Raw genomic sequence first — 23,075 nt, 5'->3', positions numbered from 1 at the left:
GAGTTGCGGAAGAGTTTTGGAAAACCTCATGGTATGAATTGGAGACGATTAGTAATGACCCTCCTTTCTGAAAAAGGTGGAAATATGCCTTTAGATTGTTTGAGAGATGTTCATAAGTAGGGGAATAGAAATGGATGTTAGAACTACGCACTCATGTTAAACACATGTTGTTTGCTCATACTTGCATGATGTCTGCAAAATGTTAAGTTTTATTTTGCTTACCTACTGTGACTAGATATATGTTTACCTTTGTGATTTTTTTTCCTGTCAATAAAGATATTTGAAAAAAAGAAATCGGTTTACACGCAATATCTCTGGAACCGATATGGACCAGCTTGGTATCTTTTTGAAGGCCCAGCGATTTGGAATTGAATGAGATCAAGATCACAAGCTTCTGTAATGCCAGGGGGGGAACTGGCAGCCATTGGAACTGGTTGGGGGTCAGAATTAATGAGTCCCATATTATCCTATGGGGAAAAACGTTACAGATTTGCCAGGCGATATCTCCGGTTCCCGGGGGGCTAGAGACACGGGCTTGGGTCGTTGGAAAGCCCTGGTCCTCAGCTACAAAATGACAGGAGGGGCACGTGCCCGGGTGCCCCCCCCCCCCCCTGAATCCGCCAATGACTGTAAGTCTTGTCACAAATACTGGGAAAGGCAGGAGCCACTTTAAAAGCCAAAAGGTGCACGCAGAATTTAGTTGCCACCACTGAGGTGAGCCTGTGTGCTTTACATACCAGGGCCAATATTTTGACTCACTCTGGTCCAGACTGCAATTCACAAGATAAAACATATGTACTGTACTAACGCAAATCTCATTATAAGCTCTAAACAAAAGACAGAGGGATGGTTTCAAATGATTTTGCACCAACAGCCACTAGAGGGCACCCAAGGGTACTATTCAAATGAAGCTTTATTCAGGTGCATATAGCTGTTGGCACCGTCAATTCATATTGCAACCCCTTGGGATGACGTGATGAAATGCACACAAAAAAAATTTGGTGCACAATCTGGACTCTTTGGGGTAGCGCCTATGACTTTTTGTTGGGTTTAGTCGCTATGCGTGCTTAAACCAGGGTTTTAAACTCTGACTTCGAACTGATACCAGCCATGCAGCAGTTTCCTCTGCAATATTTGGACAAAGTGCTGCCCTATATAAAGGACTTAGACCATTAAGGGGGAAAGCTGGTTACTAATGCAACCCGCGTATACAGAGGCATACCAAATCAGGAAGTGACATTGTGGCCAGTTGAGGAGGGTGGTAACTTACCAGGACAGGCGAGTTCTTTTGGACTGAATCTGGACAGATCCAGGGATATCTCCCACATCCATGCTAAAGTATATATGAGAACTTATCCAAAAAGGGTTCTTATATAAATTTGCTAATTAGAACCGACTATACTCCTTAGCTGCACTGCTCACTCCCTTCTTGTATTTGTTTTTATTGTTTACATTAAAGAGGACGTATTGCAGTATATGCATCTTTTCTCTCATCCTTCCATATGAACACTACTGGAAATGCTAATTATCCATTTGAGTTGCTTGAAACTGCCATTTTGAAGAAGAGGAACAGCACCCCCTACTAAGGGAAGCACATTTCCTCTTTCCTTTCTATCTGTGATACCAAAGGGGACACCTCTCAAATGTATTTTATCTGTGTTTGTTCATAGGTGTGGGGACACCATAGGAGTGGCATCCCTATTGGTGGCCTGCATGCACACAGGGAGGGACTTACACTTTGTTTCACTTGAATATCGCCCCGCAATCAATAGTCACTTTAGACTGGAGAACGGGCGCAATTAATCATTTGAATCCAGACCAGAGTATCCCTTTTTATTAAAACACATATTCCTGCCAACTCTCCCAGGTACTGGAATTCCAGAGAACCATCTCTTATTGCTCAAACTGCTTCCCCTTGCATAAGTCCCAGTGGTATGAGCTATGTACAGTTAGTGCAACTTTTATAGCCTCACAGGCATGCATAATATCCTGGGAGTTATAGAATGCACATAAAGTACGTTGGGCTGATACCACCTACTGCAGGCAGAAATATTCAGCAACAGGCATCATGGGTGAAATTTAATAGTTTGATTTTGCAGTGTAAATGATTGCCACTTTAGTAAAACTGGAGATTTCTTACCAAATCTCTCACTTTTTGAATCTCTCATCCTATTACATTTCACCCCAAGCCTCTTCGGTAAATGTTCAGGTTGTTCATGATGCAAATAAGAAATGAGTGTTGTTCCAAATTATCCTGGCTCATGTCCCCATGTCTGTATTCTTAGTCATCCCTATGCTGTTTTTGGAATTTGAGTGGAATGTTAGTGGGTCAATGTTTTTAACTTGTTTTGGAACTTTGAAAAATGACACACATACTATAAATATGCTAAATACTATAAATAGTGTAACCCACTGTTGATTCTGGTTATGGTCATTACCTGGCTACTGACTTAATTGTAGTGCAGCTTCCAAAAGACTCATACTGAGCAAATATAACAAAGCCCACAAATCCCCTGCATTTCAATAGAGCACATTTTTGGACTGTTATCCTGATACAGAGATGGACACATTAGCAAAGCCACTGTATCTTTGTATGAGGTGTCTGTGCTAAAATATACTAATTGTACAGGAGGCGTCTAGTGTAAATAGACATCACCTGCCAGCTTCTCTGATCCACTTCTGACACAGCATCATATCATGGAAAGTGGGGGGCCCTAGACTGCACACCCTGTAATGAGAGATTTTTAGCTATATACAAGACAGAGGGGGTTTGCAGGTGCACTATGCAATCATTACTGCTAACATGTATTCCTTTTATAATTAATTTATGAGGATGTTAGCATACATTTGGCCAAATATATCTACCTGCTCACCACGTTAAGGTCTCCTCATTAGAGTGCCATTTTTTGTTCCATTCTTTATATAGATAGATATATATGTATATATATATATATATATATATATATATATATAAAATAGATAGAAGGGCGGCACTCGAAAATGCTCACTGATAGCAAATGTGACGTTTCAAAGCTCTTTATTGGCTTCTTCTTCAGAACAAAGAACAATACAAAATGAGCAACATTTATATAAATACCAAATCAAAGTGAAGTCGGGCGCCGGCCACGGGACCCGCCTAGCGGCGCCATGCGGCCGCATCATCATCCCATGCCGTAATACATACCAAATCAAAGTGAAGTCGGGCGCCGCGGTCGGCGCCCGACTTCACTTTGATTTGGTATTTATATTAATTTTGCACATTTTGTATTGCTGCTGTATCAAGCTGAGAGGAGGGACGGTTCCATCTCAGCTGGGATTTGAGCACCCCCTTGTATTCCTACAAACTAAATCTTCAGTGAGTTTAAAGTGGATTAAGCTCCAAGCATGGAGCACATTACCCTGCCGGTCTCTACATGTGGTGACTCAGGTGATGGGACTGAGGTTGTGAATTTGGCACTATTAACACAAGGCAATGTGTTATCAGTCTCTGAATCCGAAGCAGAGAATATCCTGTTCAACAACAACAACAGCTGGACGAGGATGTGGAATTTTGTTCAGTTCAGCACCTGTATAGAGATCTTCTGAAACTAAAACAACGTGAGATAGATTATCTCTATCATGGAATAACTTTGAGTGACTATTTTAAAAGCAAACAGATTCCCAGAGAATGTATCATTCTGCAAGAGATGGATTGCCATCATAAACAAATGTAGCTAAAATGTCCATCATGCACAACTTGTAGGTTCATGGAACCGGGCACATATGTCAAAAATCCACATACAGGCTATCCCCATCAAATTAAACACACACTGTGATTATATGTCCCTCTATGTGATTATATGTCCCTGTGGTTTAATGTATGTGTGCCAAACCATCCATGACCTCCGCACCCGTATGGCTTTGCACAAATCAGCAATTCGGGCAGCATAAGAAAACAAAGACCCAAAGGACATTGAACGACCGGTGGCAAAGCATTTTAAAAAACATGGACATACGCTGTCAAGTTTGCGCTGTAAAATAATAGACAATGTGCCCCAGTTACAAAGAGGTGGTGACCGCCTAAAGAAACTTTCGCAATGCGAGTCCAAATGGATACATATTCTAAACACTCTTCATCCAAAAGGACTAAATGAAAAATGTACTTGGAACATTCTTCTCTAATTAAGCTAATTAATTATTCTTGATTAATTATGGATATGCACCTTCATGTGGTCTACAAGACTGTCCTAATGATTATTTTATTTATGTTTACCCAATAATAGAGTAAAAAAATGCATTTATAGTGATAAGTTTAATTACTTCCACATGCAACCTAGGATTCTATTTTATTCTATTTTATCTAAGGTTTAAATAACTTTTTCTATATTTCCTTCTAGATTTTTTAATCTTTTCGCATTATGAGATTTGCGCACATCAGATAGTTTGTTGCCATTACGTATGTTTGCGTATTCACTATAATGTTTATTCACAGAATTTTTTTGTGCCGGTAAATGGCCACAATGAGGCAGGAATGACAACTCCCACCGGGGGCATGCTTTGATATCCGTCCTCCCAGAAGTCCTCTGTGTCGGACGCCGGAGTCAGCGTGCACTTCACACATAAATTGTCTTAACTGGAGGTAAGATACTGCTTTGTTTGTTTGCCTCAAAATGTGCACATTATTATTCTTTTATATGACCTGAAGAAAAGACTGTGCGGTCTTGAAACGTTGTCAGCTTCCGTGTGTGTTTAGTCACCTTATCATCTATATATATATATATATATATATATATATATATATAGAAACATAGGAAGCCAGCACATCCAATTGAATGAAGCAAAATATTTTATATAGAAAAGAGTTCAAAGAAAAATAGAGTCCAAAGGAGGGACACACCAAGCATGATGTGAATACAGCATACAGTTCAATTGATACATGTTACCAAAAAAGTAGCAAAGTGTCAGCATGGTGGTCCAACCAGAGGGTCACTGATGCCCGACGGCCGTTTCGGTGCTTTCCCACCGTCCTCAGGAGCATAAGTGACCTCTGGCTAAAACCGGGTATTTAAAGCAAACATAATCACAGATTATCATCAACACCTGCTAGCCTGTGTAGTCTCTTACCCCATAGCCGTAAATCAAACTCCCATGTACACGCTGAATCCAGCGTGTCTAATCAGCTGTGTAAACCTGCGTCCGAAGCCGGATGTGTCATGACGTAGGATCCGTCAGGAGCCGGCCACCACGTCAGTCACCACAGCAACAACAGACGCTATTCTGAACATGGGCGGCTCTGGATGCGGCGGAAACCCCGTCACAGAGTCCGTTCCCATGGAAACAGGTAAACAATAATAATGCGCTAAACCACCGCATAAAACACCGGCGATCCCAGCAATCTGCCAGGGCACACCAGGGTCATAGGGAGGGCGCTATAGACTTAGTAAGAATTAACCCACTGAGCAGCTTCTAAGAATATATAAAGGGAGCAGATAGCGGAGTAGCGGGGATCAGAGAACAGGCCAGCATAGCATCGATGTGCCTACATACACCGATCAAAAAATACACTTTAAAAATACACTTTTGTTCGGTGTATGTAGGCACATCGATGCTATGCTGGCCTGTTCTCTGATCCCCGCTACTCCGCTATCTGCTCCCTTTATATATTCTTAGAAGCTGCTCAGAAATAGCATACACAGACAGTCTTATTTACATAAAGAAAAGTGCTCAGAAATAATAAAGTAATGGTCTTCACTCGAGGCAAATAGGAAATACTAATAGATTAAATATATTAAATATATCGGCAGCAGCGTGGATACTCAAGATCACTACTTCACACTATGGCAATTCATTTACAGAAAAGTTTAGATTGAGTTGTTCATTCAGTCCGTACGGACTGACTGTATTCAGCTCATACATTCATCGTGCTTCCTTTTGTAGAAGTCGATGGTCTCTGTTTCCAGGATGTGTAAATGTAGGTCCCAGTTCAAGGTAACTACACGTTGTACAACCTAAACAATGGTAGTTCTCCGGTTTTATATATATATATATATATGTGTGTAAGGTCTAAGGATTTTCCACTTCAGGCACTGACCACCATTCAGTCAGCACAATACAATATATTGATATATTGTTTCAATACCGTTTGATATATAAAATGTGTGAAGGACTGAACTTATTTGTTTAGCCAGTGGGAGGTGCACACATAACTAGTTGTTTATTTTTTCAGCTATCTTGATTTGTTTCACTCTTCTGCCCTAACCCAATACAGGTACACAATGTTGTGATTGATTTCAAGATGACATGATATTTATAATAAGAATCCCATGAAATGTTCTTGGGCATTAATACCACAACGGTGGTTAGTGGAAGTAAATGGTCCTCTATTTACAGAAAGTATATAGTGGATTTGGGGTTACATACAAAAAGATATTACATTACAAACCGGAACGGTTTTAGGCAGTCCTATTTTTCAGCAGGAACCAGCAGGAACTCAGTTCCTGAACCTCTAATTAAATATGACATCATCAGGAACTAAAAATGTACTTTCCATAAGATGAGTTTTATTTTAAAGTCACCTGTGAGTGCCTTTGTTCCTAAATACAATATATACATCTATCTGTCCCTCCCTCTCTTTATTATATATATTATTTTTTATTTAATTGATCCACCCCCAGACCTGGAGTTCCTGCACCTATTTTTCCAGAAAAGTAGTACTGGTTTTAGGCCTGCATGGTAAAATGATCATGGGTTTGCATTATAGGGCAGTGTATGATACACTTTATATAGGAATGGATTGTGCAATGGATATGATATTTGTATATACTAGTCACAGAGAAAAACCTGTTTGAGAAAGATGGGATTGTGTTAATATGGAACACACATGACATGTACAGGATTATGTAAGAGTCTGTCCTGCTCTCTGTGCTCATCCAGTTAAAGTACAGAAAGAAAGCAGCACGTTGGCTGCAATGCACAGGAAATACCTAGCACGATGCAGCTCACAGGAAATGCATTAGGCCAGTACCCCCGGGAGCACATAGCTTAGATTGAAAGACATCATACTCCCCTAAGAGCCCTCGGCAGGGAAGCGCTCGCTGCCCTTTGTCAGATGAGCAGAAGCTTCCTCAGCTCAGTAGCACAGGAGCAGCCGCCGTAGCTGAGTGGCCACCCGGGCACACGTGGTGGGAGTGCAGGCTGAGAGCCGCCGCCGGGAGCCGGGCACACTGCTGGGCACTGCTCGAAGCACATTGCCGGGAGCACACTGCTGGGAGCCGGCCGGGGAGCCTGAATTACGTACATCACCGGGAGAAGGCAGCACACACCTGGCTGTGCGATGCTGCTATAAATCAGGGGATCTCTATGACGGCCAGTGTCACCATGCAGATGCGCCGCTGCTTTCCTGTGCTCTGCCTGCTACTCTTCACCACGGCCGGTAAGGTGCCCAGCCGCTTCCCAGCACAGGAGTACTGTATGCTATCTACTAAGCTTGCCTAGGAGATGCGATCAAACATAATAATGATAAGAATAATATAATAGCATATCGATTTATCTGTCAGGAAGATGCATTGCAGCGCTATAGCAAGCACAAATACCTGTTGTACCTAGGAATAATGAATCCCCCCATACAAGCCATGTTGCAGTACTGTATGTGAGGCTATAGTCCAGGCTGCGAGTCCCTGTGCAGTCCTGCACAATGCCCCTGTAGACCCGATCAGTGACATGCAGCCAGGACCTGTATCAGCACCATGGACAGCTCCATCCATGCATTGCTGCCCGTCCTCCACATATACACGTTCCTCCCTGTGCTCCACACTGCTGCTGGGGTCCTTATACACACATCAGGTAGCTACAATAGCAGTGCTATGGATACACTACCTTTCCCCAGACCTCCGATTCAGCATAGTCATACCCCCCCCCCCCCCCCCCAACACACACACTTTACTTAGATCAATATCACATAATACCCAACGCGTGCAGAGCAATGTTATGCAGTGCATTAAGGTATAGGCATATATCGTGGTTTTGCTGCCGCCATAGCATTTCCCTATGCTATCCATGGTACTGTACATTTCTACTGTATTTCACCACAGCATTAAGTAACACGTATCTGAATTTGTTAATGATATTCGTACACTAATAAGCCCACTATATACTTTTCCCATATATCCCAATGTTTGCTGACAACTGACATAGTTATTTTTTCATTATTATAGGGATTAAGTAAATTAAGTGCATGGCATAGGAAGATAATAGTAATTTACAGTGATACCATGCAGGTTGTCATATACTGAAAAGGAGCACCCTGTGCTATTAATACAAATGGTAGTTGGCTTTCTTATCATTAAGCCTTGTGATAGAGTCATGTCATGTAGGTAATCTGGCATCAATACATCTATAGTGTCTACCGGCTTTCATGACATACCTGTGCCAATGTTATTCATGTCATTCTATTATTAAGAAACAATGCAGGAAACGGTACATTTAATATCTCTAATTATTATTGTTATCAACATCATCATTAATATGTAAGGAACCAACATATGTAACAGTATTGTAACAGTTTTGTAAGTAATACATACAAGCTAATATGCCAATGATATCATTATATTTTATACAAAAACTTATGTAATAAGAAAACACTACCCGGATGAATGTACCATCCAAAGTATTAGGTTGAAATTTACAATGAGTTTATTATTTGTGTTGTGTATGTACCTTTCTATGCAATGTGTATGTATACACATTTTATTTATAAACAGATGTATCTAGCATATGCAATAACGATTTTTCACATCTCCCTTAATGCAAAAAAGGCTATTCACTATTGTTAAATATGCTCTAGCAGCCAGTATATAGTTACACTGCAGTGGTTGTTTTTTATTCTTTTTTTTTGGTTGTTTGGGGGGGGGGGGGTGTTATTATTATTATTATCCAATGAGGATATGTTGGTGATTCCACAATGAGCTCAAATAATGATGGGCAGCAGAGAGATTAATTTTTGTGATTATTTTATATTATTGTGTGGTCATATAGTATTAAATTAGGATCAAAATCTAGATATCATATGTGTATAATATGCAGATATACAAAACTAGCTATGTATATTTAGTTTATATCTACTATATCATACTTGCAGTTCTATACAATGAAAAAAATCTCCATATGTAAATGATATCTGCTTGGCACTTAGGCTCACTGAGTAATTGACTTAGTTTGGACAAAAATACACATAATCAATTTACTGCATGTGCTCACATATACTCGTAGATACAGTAAAGAGGGTTTTACTGGATAAGCTTCTCATTGACTTCAGATTGTTGATCTGACTGCAGTACTAGTATCAGCCACAAATAAGATCACATTCTTTGCCTGGTAGTAGTGATAATCCTGTTTATTTTATTGTAAAGCTCTGTATTGAATGTATTCACAGTGTAAATTGTATGAAATTGTACCGCAGAAAGGTGTAATCACATAAAAAAGCATACAACATATATAAGGGTTTGGATGAGACATAGTATATTGTACATTATTATTATAACAATGAGACCACAGCACCTTGCAAAGTACATAAACAGAATGAGAATGGATAAAGCAACAAGAAAAGACATAGGGCTAGATGTATCAAGCTTCAAAAGTGATAAAATGGAGAGTGATAAAAAGCCAGCCAATCATCTCCTACCTGTTATTTTTTAAACCCAGCCTGTAACATGGTAGTTAGAAGCTGATTGGCTGGCTGTTTATCACTCTACATTTTATCACTTTTTGAAGCTTGATACATCTGGCCCAGACAGTACAGAATATTGCAGGACAAAGACATTGCTTATAAATATTGCTACATTGGTGGTTGTCATACACAAATAAGCAGCGCAGCAGAAGGGTTAGATGCCATTATAGAATGTGGGGAGTCAGAGGCGTAAGTTCATCTCAGTTGCCCAGAGGCAAATTAGGGTTTGGTACCCTCCATCCCAAATATGTTGTGTGTCAACATTCACCTGTGCAGAACATCTCAGTCAGAGTCCAGCAGCATTGCTTGCTGCAGCAAAGGCTAAGTGATACCAGCCATGAGCCCCCCTGCCCCCTATTGAACAAGTTAGCAGTGCCCTTGGTATAGAGCAAATTGAATACAGGTGTGCCCCACATGTGCTGCTCTACATGCAGGTGCCCCTTGAGGGCATGGAGCCCGGAGGCTAGAGCCTCCAATGCCTCTGAGAGTTACGCCTCTGTAGGGAGTAGATTATGTTATCAGTAAGGGAAGGAAAAGCGCATGAGGGCAGGGGATCTTATGAGAGCTTACAATGATTATGTTCACTTAATAAGGATGCGCAAATGCTATGCATGAGCCCAAACCCTAAACTACCAGTGTTTTGATATCTCCAAAATGTTTATATTTTCTATATATGGAGCTATGCAAGGCTTCTGTTGTACCCAAAGTTGAACTTGCCCTCAGGAGTACAAGGCAAATTCTCTGTAGCGCCTCGATGCTTTAGGACTCTTCTCATACGTTGTGACTAAGGTTCCAGACCATGCACTTAAATCATACGTTGTTACTCTAGTAGTGGGTATTTTACTACTGAATTAGGACCACTGTGGCTGATATGCGTCCTTACCGCTTCATTACTCTTGGTGGGTCCTTCATTTCACTACACAATACTGGTTTTATCATGCATACAGTAAAAGAAGGAGCATAAAGCATAATTACATACAGTATTAGTTGGGTGATCATACAGTACAGTAACAGACAAGTTTACAAGTACAGCATACATAATTGTAATGTGCACATTTTGTGATTGTAGAGATCATAGAGAGACAAAGGACCCTATTCACAAGAGCTTACAATTTAGAGATGCTATGGCAGTGGTCTCCAACCTGTAGCTCGTGAGCTACCAGTAGCTCATGGTCATAGTTTGGGTAGCTCGCCTAGCTACAGTACTGCTGTCAGCTGGAATTAAGTGCCTGAAATCAGGACCTGAATCTGGAAGCCACCACAAGGCAGGAAGAGAGAACCCGGAAGCCACCGGCAACTGCAGAGGGATCCAGTGTCATTGTCCCATAGCAGACTGGAGGCTGCCCTGAGGACCCACGAAGATGCACACAACTGGTAACCACTGGTGGGAGACAGCAGAACAGCTGACACTCCCTCAGAGATATGTGGGAAGGTAGTTGGGAGTCACTGCGAGATGGAGAGGGAATCTGTTGGAAGTTGGTCTGGCAGGTACGGGGACCACATGAGAAATTAGCAGATTTTTCTAAAAAACATTTTTAGTAGCTCTTAAAGCGGTTTCATTTTTCTTGAGTAGCTCACACCCCAAATTAGGTTGGCGACCACTGTGCTATGGGTATACACATAAAAGATGAGTATTGCAGAGGCTGAAAGAAGGGGGAGGAGTGATTATGATCCTGTCTAGTAACATATCCAATTATTTTTAAATTGCTTTATCTATTGATAATGTTATTACATTTGTAAATTACATTTAACTAGCATATTTATGACATAGGTATGTAATTAACGCAAACCATGGCTCACTTAAAATGATTATGTGGATTATTTAATTACTGAGTGGTTCTACTATGACTGCCTCCAATGTATCTGGATATAGGTCACGATTTTTGCTTTCTGCTGCATGAAAGTCTTTAGTACTGTAGGTAAAAAAAAAGTTATTTCTTATATGATAAAGATTTTTTTTTTTTTTGCGTAAAGTATGTTTATACCTCCACAGCAAATCTGTTTTGTAGCTTACATAACCATTCACAGTGTTAAGCTTTTCCGGTTCTCTGCTAATACTCCCTGAGGCTTAAACAGTATATTCATCATGTAAATAATCTAAGGTCCTATTTATTATAGTAGGATTATCCAGAATGCTTCTTCTATCAGAGTAAAAATGATATTGCATGCAGGACAAATTGATACAGATCTAAATACTTAAAAACATGAATTCATTCATGTCATTGCCCTTTTTATTTAATGTAGCGCATTTCTAACCAAAGATCAGTTTTCAGGAGAAAAGACTCAGTTAATATGAATTACTTTATAGAAGAAATGATTGGATGATTTTGTACATATTGCTTTAAAGCTTATGACTGGATAATCAAAATATCTAACATTACATATATCAGACTATAGACTAACTCATAGTTGCTATGGTGAGGATTTAAAAATATGATTTGAATGAGAAGAATTTTAAATATTGAAAATATATATATTTTTTCTATAGTTATTTGGTGCTTGTTAGTCACTCATCTGATCATTCTCTGCTGTTCTAGGGGCAAATTTATCAAAATTAATTTTGTGTTTAACCCCCAGAAGACAGACATGTTTTGGGAGTACCCACAAAAAGTAAATGGGTCTGATTCAGTATTAGTTGCAGTTTTGCTAAAATAGCAAAATTGCAACTGCTTCTCCCACATGCTAGCACATGGCAAGAGTCCCTCCCCATGATGCGAGTGTAAAATAAATGCAATCGCCTTACAGAAATGCAAGCATTTGCATATCTATGGTAACCTCCTGCCTGCGCAGCCTTGCTGCAAAAGCATGCTCAGAGCCACCATCTTTTTATGTCACGCAGCTGCTGTGAACCGCCCTGAAAATGATCCAGCATGCCTGCCTTGTCCGGACTGCGCTCTCCCAATGCCATGTCGCCATCCCCTACTGTCAGTCAGACCGTTGTAGCATTTTTCCTGAGTGCAACCTCAGTTAGAGAATTCATGCATGCGCAGTTGTGTGAAACATCGACAGTTGTCGATGTTTGCACAATAGCAATCTCCAGGCTTTAAGAATGATATACCACAGAAATGGAAATACGTTATGGTCTCTCCATTTTCATTTGCAAAAACAGGCTCCATAGGTTTGTATGGTATTAGGTGATTGGCTTATAACCAACCCCATCTTCGGATGGCATTATCCATTGTAGTCTATGTATTATAGTAATAATCATTTCCAAGTGCACATAGTCAGTCACTAATGCAGTATTGTGGCCAGGGACCGAACCGAAAGTAAAGTAATAAGCTATTAAGAGAAAAATACATACAGGGTGAAGAGATGTGTTAACCTGGCAGTATGCTGGACTTTTATGCTGCTTTCCCACTGCCTACCCGGGTAAAGACCTGTTTTTTTTAAACGTGTCTTTACCCGGGTAATAGCCACAAAGACCCTTTCCCACTGCAGCTTTTAAACGTTAAAATAACGTTTAAAAGCAGTTTTTGTCCTATTCACACTTACCCGTGTAAACCACAAAGCAACACGTTTAAACTCTCTAGTAAACCTTGCCTGTCATTAAAAACATCACATGCACCAATCATGTTCTTAACCTTTATTATTATTTCTAAATACCGTTTAAAACCCTTTCCCATTGCCAAAAAAACGGCTCTTACACGGTAAAAACACTGCTTTTTACCCGGTTAACAAATACCGGTATTTGTTACCCGTGTAAAGCAACCTGGAGCTTTCCCACTGCAGCTCTAGCCATTTAAAAAGGCTAAAAAAACGGCATTTTACCATGTAAAGCCTGCAGTGGGAAAGGGGCATTAGTATGTGAAAATTAATAGCACGTCTACTTCCAAGGACACAATTACAGATTTGAATTATTATTAGGGTCAAATCATTGATAGAAAAAAAATCTGTGCTCGAAAGAATGCATTCCAAATGTACTGTATCATTTCTTCATTCATTTATGAATAGGCAACAGCCATTTTAAATGTTTGGTCGGTGCATGGCATACAATGGGCAAATAAGAATCTGAGATGTTAGTGGCATAGCAACACAATTATCTCAATAATGAGGAAAGAAAAAAAAACATTCATTCAACATAGCTATTATTTTAGATTAGATGACAGAAATCATATTAATACATCTTCAGTCACACATCATGTGTCTCATTTAAAAAGAAATGATGTGGTGTTGTCCTTGTTTATTTCCAATGCTGCATATACTGTGTAACGGGAACGGGAAATAACTTCCATACAGCTGTAGATGCAATATTACATTTCTGTGCTTTCCTGCTACAAGTTCGCACAAATCCCCAGGTATCCAGTTCTATATATAGATTTCACAGAGCTGTGGTATTATGGGGAAGCCTATAATAGCATGCTATGACTCACATGCCACTGCTCTTCTCAAGAACAACCTTAATAGGGCTCCCTATATGTACTGCTTGTATCTCTGTGTAAAGGACAGTACAAAATCACATTACCATTGCTTAGCATTACAAGTTGTTTAAATACAGGAAATGGAAAAAAATTCATACTTTACTGAAAACAGCAGATGTTTACAATAATCTGAGCAAATTATAACACCAATCATTAGAAGAAAAATGCTATTTTCACTGGAGTATAACAGGAGAGGCTCTGCCTCCCCTACTTCCCATGACTGCACGCCCCCGACAGGAATGTACATGTCACCAAAAGTCATGTAAAGGTCATATTAACTGTCAGTTTTGCGCTACCGCCTTAAAATCCTGCTTGCTAATTTATGCTGTAAAATGTTAACGTGTTGCGAATAAGGCAACACCAAGCATGTCGTTTATTCATGTGTCTCATTTGTAAATTTGAATCTTTATGTTTCTTTATGCCCGACTGAAAAATACCTTTCAATGTAGCACACATTGCCATCTCTGGTGGGTGTGTTTGGCTGGCCGTATCACCGATCTTGAATATTTGTGGTGTTATCAAAGTACACCAAAGGATGTTATCACAGTACACTTCAACAAGTCGACAGTGCATTTTGGGGTTGATTCAGTAGTATTCAGGACATGGCAAATTTGGCCCAATTCCGATGGTGGGGGGCATGTGCAGACCCCCTGTGCAAATGCCTTCAGCAAGTATTAAACTCTCTAAGGGGTTTGCATGTTTAGGGGAGGGAGGGGGCGGGCAGGCGGTGTCTAATGGGGAACGCCCATAAAAGTGTCCCCATGAAAACACTAGGATTTCCCCTGGGAATGCTGGTGCGGCGTTCCCTGCCCATGGCGGGTTGCTGATGTCACATGATGTTAGCGCCCACCCTGTCTTCAGCGGATAGCGACAGAAACCAGAAAATCAGTTCAGACTGATTTTTATTTCCAAAGGGGAGAGAAATAATTAGATGGTTGGCGACCATCGAATGGTTTCTTTCACCTTCGGCCACATGCCAGGGGATGTGTTAGTGTCCATCCCCTCACATGGTACCAAGGGGATTCGGCGGCAGGGGGGTGTGTGGGTGCGTGTTCTGCCAGGCGGCAAGCCGTTTATTCAGTTATATCATCACCTGGTCACCTGCCATCATCTGACCAACAGCCTAGCAACTAGCAGAGCTCCTGTAGGGTAGCCTGCTGTGTCAGGGCCAGATTATTAATGGGGTGGATGGAGATGCAGCTCCAGGCCTCCACAAAAATATAGGCCCACCATTATGGGCAGCACAGACGGTGTAATGGTTAGCATTACTGCCTCACAGCACCGAGGTCCTGACTCGCATGGGTTTCCTCCAGGTACTACGGTTTCCTCCCACATTCCAAGAAATATACTGGTTGGTTAATTGGCTCCCAGCAAAATGAATCCTAGAATGAATGTGTGTGCATGTGGTAGGGAATATAGATTGTAAGATCCACTGGGGCAGGGACTATTCTCAGTAAAGCGCTGCAGAATACTGTATGTGTGCACTATATAAATAACTGTTAATAAATAAATAAATGATGGCAGCATTATTATTATGAGACAGACACCATCTAGCCATATGGCTGCCCATAAATAATAAGTATTGAAGTTGAATTTCTATTTTACACAATTTTTTTTAAATTTTTTACATACTGTATTTTACAATTGTGCATTTATATAGTTAGGGAGACACTGGAGTGTATAGGTTTCACATGCCTACAAGGCATTGTCATCACTTCCTCCTCCTCTCATAATAGGCCCTTGAACATTTTCAGCTCCAGGCCCTTGCGGCTGGTGTGCCGTCACCCAGTTGCGCTTCTAGGCATATGCCTAGTGGGGAATCCAACCAATGCTTATGTACAGCATCTTGCAAATACATTGTTATCGTTTGCTCAAAAAATTATTAAACTGTACTGTATCAGCAATTATTCATTTTAGTTTGGGGATTATTTCAATTCTATAATTATTAAATATTCTTCTGTTCATAATATTTATCCTGTATGTATGCTAAAAATCCTTTCAACATGATCATCACAGTGATATCGGGCTGCACACGCTACTTAATGCAACCATATTGGACCTGATAATGTTTATCAGACAGTTACACAGCTACTACTGTTTGATCTAATGATCACAGCTGGCTTTGATGTTTATACAGAATTAATGTATTGCGCAGGTTAATTTGGCCCCGTGAGTACTAAGATACTCTTCCGTTATGAGATTGTTCATACTGGGTGTTGATGTGTGTGATATAATGTGAATGACTGGTTATCTGTCAACAAATGTGCATGGTTTAACAAACCTAGAGCTTAGCAGGTTAATGTGGCCTAAGGTCTGCATAAGTTCTAGTACATAATGATGCCAACGTCAGTTTATTTAAGGATCATGGCTGCATATGTAAAGCAGCACTGCTTATCTGCATGAATAGAGGGAAAGTCATCTAACCTATGGTAGAGGTAGAATTGTGATGGAGCCTGCTCATTTAGAAATGAGCAGAATCTATGGAGCCAGGCACATGGCAGTTACATATCCACAGGAGCTCCCCTTCAGCATCTTATCATAGTCACATTGTGCACAGAGACTGGTGATGATGAGAGCCATACATCAGCTACAATGCTGACTTGTGGTCATAAAGCTATCTCCAAAGGAGGACAGGCAATTTTTAGCTTGGGTGGCAGATGCAAGGAAGTAGACCTGGCTACAATTGACAAACTGGTGTGACAAAAAAATCTGACAGCGGTTATTTTTTATAGACAATGGAATGTGAAACATGACTGTTTCATAGAACTAGATATACATGTAACACCTGTCCCAACTGTACAATACAGAGATGATTCTAGTACAATACAGAGTGCATTCTCATGACCACTACGGCAATGCAATGCAATGTGACTAAGATGCAGCAGGAGTCTGAATCTGTGTATACAAAGTGCTACAATGTAGTGCCTTTTTTTTCCATGCCAACTTCCATTTTGCTTCGTATACAAGCTCAGTCATACACAGATATACATGTGTTCCATATCATATTAATCAGTACAGACTCCTGGTAGCTTTGCGCTGTGATTACATGATATATATTTTCAGCAACCCAAAAAGTCAGACATGAGTAAAGTCTCACGGGGGGGGGGGGGGGGGGGGGGGAGATTCTCTAAGATAAAAATTTTGGGATGTAAGCATCCCCCGCCGGGGGACATCGCCAGAAAAAAAATCTGCCGATGCCCCATAGAAGCCTACCGCAACCCTCCGCTGCCCCGCACCGACCTACCGCCGCCCCGCACGGACTTCCGCCGCCCCGCATCGCGCCCCCCCCCCTCTCTCTCACCTGTGTCCGGGCAGCACAGAGCTGTGCTGCCCGGACCTGTGACCTCCTCCTCCCTGCACTGATCCTCTTCCGGGTGCAGGGAGGAGGAGAGCCCGGCACAGCAGCAGCGCCGGGTAAGGGAGGGAGGGGAGAGCTGCCGGGGTCCCCATTGGACCCGCTGAGTCTATCTCAAAGGACAGCTCTTAACGCAACAGCTGTCCTTTGCCATAATTATCGCATATGTTGGTGCATATGCAATAATTATGAATGCGAAGTGCAGCGATAGGGGGCGGAGATGGGGTGCGGATGTTAGAGCATCCCCCCAGGATCTGGCACATACCACTACTATGTAGGTCTCCTCTCTGGGAGAAGTGCACTTAAGGGGGTGGGGCCAAATTATATAGTCATGAGGCCCTGCCCCCAATACAGGGAATACAGGGAAACTCACATGCAGCACCCATAATTGCTTGTGAGTATATTACAATCCTGCTCCTTTCACTAATAAGCGGGCAGGATGCAGGAGCGCTGTCTACTCTTCCAGGGAAGGTTGGGAGCTTCCTGCAGCTTCGCCAATGGTATGCAACTATGGCCTGGCATCTTACTCCTGTCATTAATGTCACACTGAATGGTGTATTGAAGCTATGAGGACACATCTGTAATGTATTGTGATTGTACAGTAAAAAGTTCAGTGATGAATGATAGTTTTTTTAAGTGATAAAAGAGAAATAATATTTTTCTTATTGTCTAAGCATGGTGATCTAATGTATTGCTTTTTCTATCCCAACAGAGTGCTTCTCTGGAGACAGCGATCATTTCCTGGCAATCCGTGACAGGAAGAGTGGGAAGCCCAGGTTTATTTACAGTCATGTACATGGTATTAAAAAAAGCTTAAACCTGGAAAGGCAGAAAAAGCCTGAATATAATTTTCATTCACCAACCAACTTGAAAGCCAATACATATATTCCTGGCGTATCAGTGAAATCATCATTCCCACAATCCCCACATGACCAAGCACTGAATCTGTTGGCTTCTGAAGATCCAAATATTGAAGTAGAAAACCTTCCCATCCCACAAGCCAGTGTTATTTTAGTGGTAAGTATGTTATATAACTTCTCAGCACCAGAAATTACTAAGGGAATTAGGCAAAACAGGTGTATATTTAGATGTCCGTCAAGGGAATTAGAACTACAGATATATGACTGAAATATTATAGTATACTACTGCAAAATAGACCATACCAGTGGCATCCCTACCTTAGGTAACATCTGGTATGGCTGAACATGCTGGCAAAAGGGGCATGGCCTCACAGGCAGGGGCATGGACCTGTGGCCTGAACCCCCGTCTTAATCATTTTGTTGTTGATTAGTAATTTCATATTCATTTATTATTTGTAAACACAATGGCCCTTATTCTGGTCGGTGCGGATATATCCGCGTGCGTTCGGCCCGCCGATGTTTTGTGTCTGCGCATGTGCAGAGGCGTCTCTGCGCATGTGCGAGCGGGGCGCATGATATGTGAACACTCCGAACAGGGGGTGGAGAGGGGCGTGAAGGGCTATTTGGGCTCATTACCATATGCATACGCCCCGCGTTTCATGGGCGTTCCCATGCAAACGCTGGGCGTACGCATGGTAATGCGGCCGTGACGCACGTGTAGGGGGCGGACATATGACATCGCCGGATGTCAGCTGCCCGCCCAGATCCCGGCTTTTGGTCTGAGGTTGCGGGAGCTGGTTGAGTACTCGGTCCTGCATTCGATGGTCTGCGACCATCGAATGATGGGGGAGGTTCCCTTAGATGGAGGAGGCGTATTCCGTGAAAAATACACGTGCGGTCCGTTCGGCCAGCTTCTTACCGCGTACGGACGGAGTTGGCGATCCGTATGGAAGGCGGGGTTTCGCACGCACGGTCCTGGCCGCATATTCGGATCCGGCCGCACCGATCAGAATAAGGGCCAATGTGTCATTATGTATAGTGCTGTAAAAATGCTAAATATAATTTTCTGCTTTAAAGCATACCAGCCATGAAGGTTTTTCAATTCATTAATAGTGCCTGTATGGGTGAGACCTATCTTACTGCAGCATTTAGTACTGATTCCACAGAAAATGAGCTAAAAAAAACATTTCTTCTTCCTTGCTTTGTACTGCACTTTCACATTTCTTGCCTTAGGCACAATATCATGCAAATGTTGATGGAGCTCAACATATATAATGCAGTAGAAACACTGCATGTGTTACATTCTCAGTTTTGGTTTGGGGTTGCTAGAAGTATGGTGAATAAAAGATGAATCTTACATACTGACCATCTATATATATCTAGTGTCAGTGAGTCTCCGCAACACTGCCATCTGCTGGCAGAGAGTGAAACTACATCTCTTTCTCACACATGCACAAACACAAAAGGTAGCAGACTAGCTTTCGAAGCTTTTGCTTGGAGCGGGCTTACTAGTATATTTGCATACAGTATATTCTGAAAATATTTATGGATATTATGTAATAAGTGTCTATAAACATAGTAAAGGCGAGATTTACTAAAGGGAAAATGCCGTAAAACCCCCGTTTTACGGCATTTTCCTATGTATCAATCCCCGTCCGCCCCGTTTTCGCAAGGCTGTGTATCGCCACCCAGGGGGGTGGCGATACCCTATAGAAGCCCCCCCCCCCCCTCCCGTCCTCCAAAATCTCCTCCTCCCCCTGGTGTGACAGCCGGGAGGACATCCGGCTTCAGGGGGAGGATGAGACGCAGGGGGACGCTGCCAGCCGCCGGGAGGTGACGGAGACCCCTGCAGCCCACATCACAGGTATCGCGGGGGTCTCCGTCACCGCAACCCGATGCTGGCCGCATATGTTAGTACATATGCGGCAGCATCGCGGCGGCTGCAGTGCGAAGGGCGGCAATGTATGTTCCATTCCAATCAGGATTCAGGAGAAGACATAGCACTGAAACAGCCCTGGTATATGTGCTAAACGATCTTCTGATGGCAAGAGACAGAGGTGACTGTTCAATCTTAATCCTTCTTGATCTCTCTGCAGCATTTGATACTGTGGACCATGGGCTTCTGGTTGAGCGCCTAAAAAATTTCTGTGGCCTAGATGGCACAGTACTAAGCTGGTTTAAATCATTTCTCGCTGGCAGGTCACAGAGAGTTTCATCTGGAGTATACTCATCTGCATCTGTGCCATTGCCATGCGGTGTCCCACAAGGTTCTATATTATCCACCATGCTTTTTGCAGTGTACATGCTGCCACTGGGTGAAATTATTAGGCGCCATAGCCTTGTCTACCACTGCTATGCAGATGACACACAGCTGTACTTGTCCTTTGCTCCGGGCACTGAAAACCCAATAGCAACCCTAAATGGCTGTCTTGCTGAGCTCCAGGAATGGATGAGCGCCAGTTGGCTGAGACTGAATCCTGATAAAACAGAGGTCCTTATGATTGGACCTCAACATCAAAGGACAAGACTGCAGCACAGCCACCCAACTGGACTGACAATTGGGGGTACAAAATTACAAAACTCTGATCATGTGCGGAATCTTGGCGTGGTACTAGATGGTGGATTGACACTTAAACATCAGATATCAGCCACAATCAAATCCTCATTCTTTCATCTGAGGAACATAGCCAGAATCAAACACTTAATCCCATCTGAAGATCTGCCAAAAGTCATACATGCATTTGTATCATCTCGTTTGGAATACTGCAATGCCCTTTACCTTGGTCTACCAGCAAAAGAACTGCACCGATTACAGCTTGTACAAAACACAGCTGCCAGGCTGTTAACTAACCAGCCCCGTTCTGGCCACATAACTCCCATTCTCTACTCCCTTCACTGGCTGCCAATAAAATGGCGAATAATTTTCAAGATCAATCTACTGAGTTTCAAAGCCCTACATGACCAAGGCCCAAGGTACCTGAAGCAGCTTCTGATTCCATACTGTCCCACCCGATTACTGCGGTCTGTAGATGAAGGACTTTTAGCAGTACCTAGGATCTCCCGTAATTCATCTGGGGGTCGAGCTTTTAGCCATTCAGCTCCGACTTTATGGAACTCACTTCCCCGCACAGTTCGAGAGACCCCAACTCTAGAATGCTTTAAAAACAGACTCAAGACTTTCCTATTTACTCAAGCGTTTCCTTCAGTCCCTTAAGTATTGTTTATGAAAAGCTTTTCTGTACTTTATTGTTCCTGTACTGTATTACATTCATTCTATCTGTTAAGCGCCTTGAGTCCTATTGGAGAAAGAGCGCTATATAAATAAAATTATTATTATTATTATTATTATGTTAATACATCCCGCCCTAAAACTGACCAATTTAAGATTGGTTGGAATAGTACATCATCCTAAAGAGCAACACATTTTTACACATTATAATGCACACATGCACCTAACACATACATGAGCGTGTACATTTCTCCTGATGTGCTACTTCCATAAAGGAGGAAGATGGGATGGCTGTTGGACATCAGAAGTGATGGATGTGAGTTGGGCTTGGTTTGAATAAATTACAGACTGATCACAGTTGAGGATTGGCGGAGGTGTGCCAGACATTCCCACTTATACAGCAGGTGCTGTGGCAATACACAGGTAGTGAAGGACTCTGCTGGTGAGGAAACGTGTGTGTGTGTGTGTGTGTGTGTGTGTGTGTGGAGGGGGGGGGGGGGCATGGACTAAGCTATAGTGGAATGTGTGGGTAAAGTAAGATGGTGGAGGTAGGTGAGGGGAGAAAGAGAGAGATACAGGGCATTGAGAGATATCCACGAAAAGAGTGATACATATAGAAAGAGTGTGAGGTAGACAAAGAGATGGGAGAAATTAGAGAAATAGACTAGATAATAAGTGGAGAGAGAGATGGAAAATGGAATATACAGATGAGTAGTGAGGGAGCAAAGACAGAGAAAAATAATTGGGAGGAATAGGGCTAAAAAATCTTCAATGGTGAGTTCAACCGAGACAGAATATCAGTGGACTTCTCAGTAGTCTAAGAATTGGTTGCATGAAGATGTTGCTGCATGCACCTTTGAATTAGGCCCCCTGTAGGAAAAAGCTTTGCTGAAGGTGAAAATCAGAAACTTGTGCTACAGGTTTACACAAAAGACTGGGTGTAGTCATCAGCTACAGGACATACAGTGTTTTTACAGCTGTAACAGTGAGATGTACGGTATAAAGGACATTGATTCCTGCTTTAAACACACAAGGGGTTGTATTGATATAATAGTCAGCCAAGGAGAAAGATTACAATAATGGGCCCAGTTCTACATGTGCCAGCTTGTACAAGTAGCTATTGAATGCAGTGTTGTGATATTATAACTTTTACAAATAGCTCAAGGCCCATGGTTATAGAACTGTGGAACAGGTGTCCCTAACCCCTTCACTGCTGATAGTTTTCTTACTTTGGGGCTGGGCTCATTTTACAATCTAAGCAATTGTCATTTTCCAACATCAATATTACTAATTATTTATGCAGTACACACAGAAATCATGCTTTGTTGTTTTTTTTCAGAGGACTTTGTATTTTCAGAAAATACAATTAGGATTTTCATACAGTATGTTTCTAATATGTTATATTTTTACTGAAAGGTCCATAAAGCATATTCTGCATAAAATACTTGTTTGGCCAATAATCCACCATTCCATATAAGTAAAAAGCAGGATTATATGTGTAGGTTTTAAC

The 23,075-nt window shown here is 41.8% G+C and overlaps 1 protein-coding gene across 1 annotated transcript in view; it reads left to right on the top strand.

The window, feature by feature from the left end:
- The first annotated feature begins 6,946 nt into the window (after positions 1–6,946).
- PTPRR (protein tyrosine phosphatase receptor type R) overlaps positions 6,947–23,075 on the top strand; it is a 150,053-nt gene continuing 133,924 nt past the window's right edge. The window contains exons 1-2 of the mRNA XM_083182544.1: positions 6,947–7,411; positions 18,189–18,493. Coding sequence (XP_083038670.1) covers positions 7,339–7,411; positions 18,189–18,493 — 378 coding nt within the window. The 5' untranslated portion in view covers positions 6,947–7,338. The remainder of the gene's footprint in view (positions 7,412–18,188; positions 18,494–23,075) is intronic.

This window comes from Crinia signifera, chromosome 4 (genome assembly GCF_055691185.1).
Source record: "Crinia signifera chromosome 4, ASM5569118v1, whole genome shotgun sequence".
Lineage (NCBI taxonomy): Eukaryota > Metazoa > Chordata > Amphibia > Anura > Myobatrachidae > Crinia > Crinia signifera.
The sequence above is the reverse complement of the archived record's forward strand: the minus strand, read 5'-3'. Positions and strand labels throughout refer to the sequence as shown.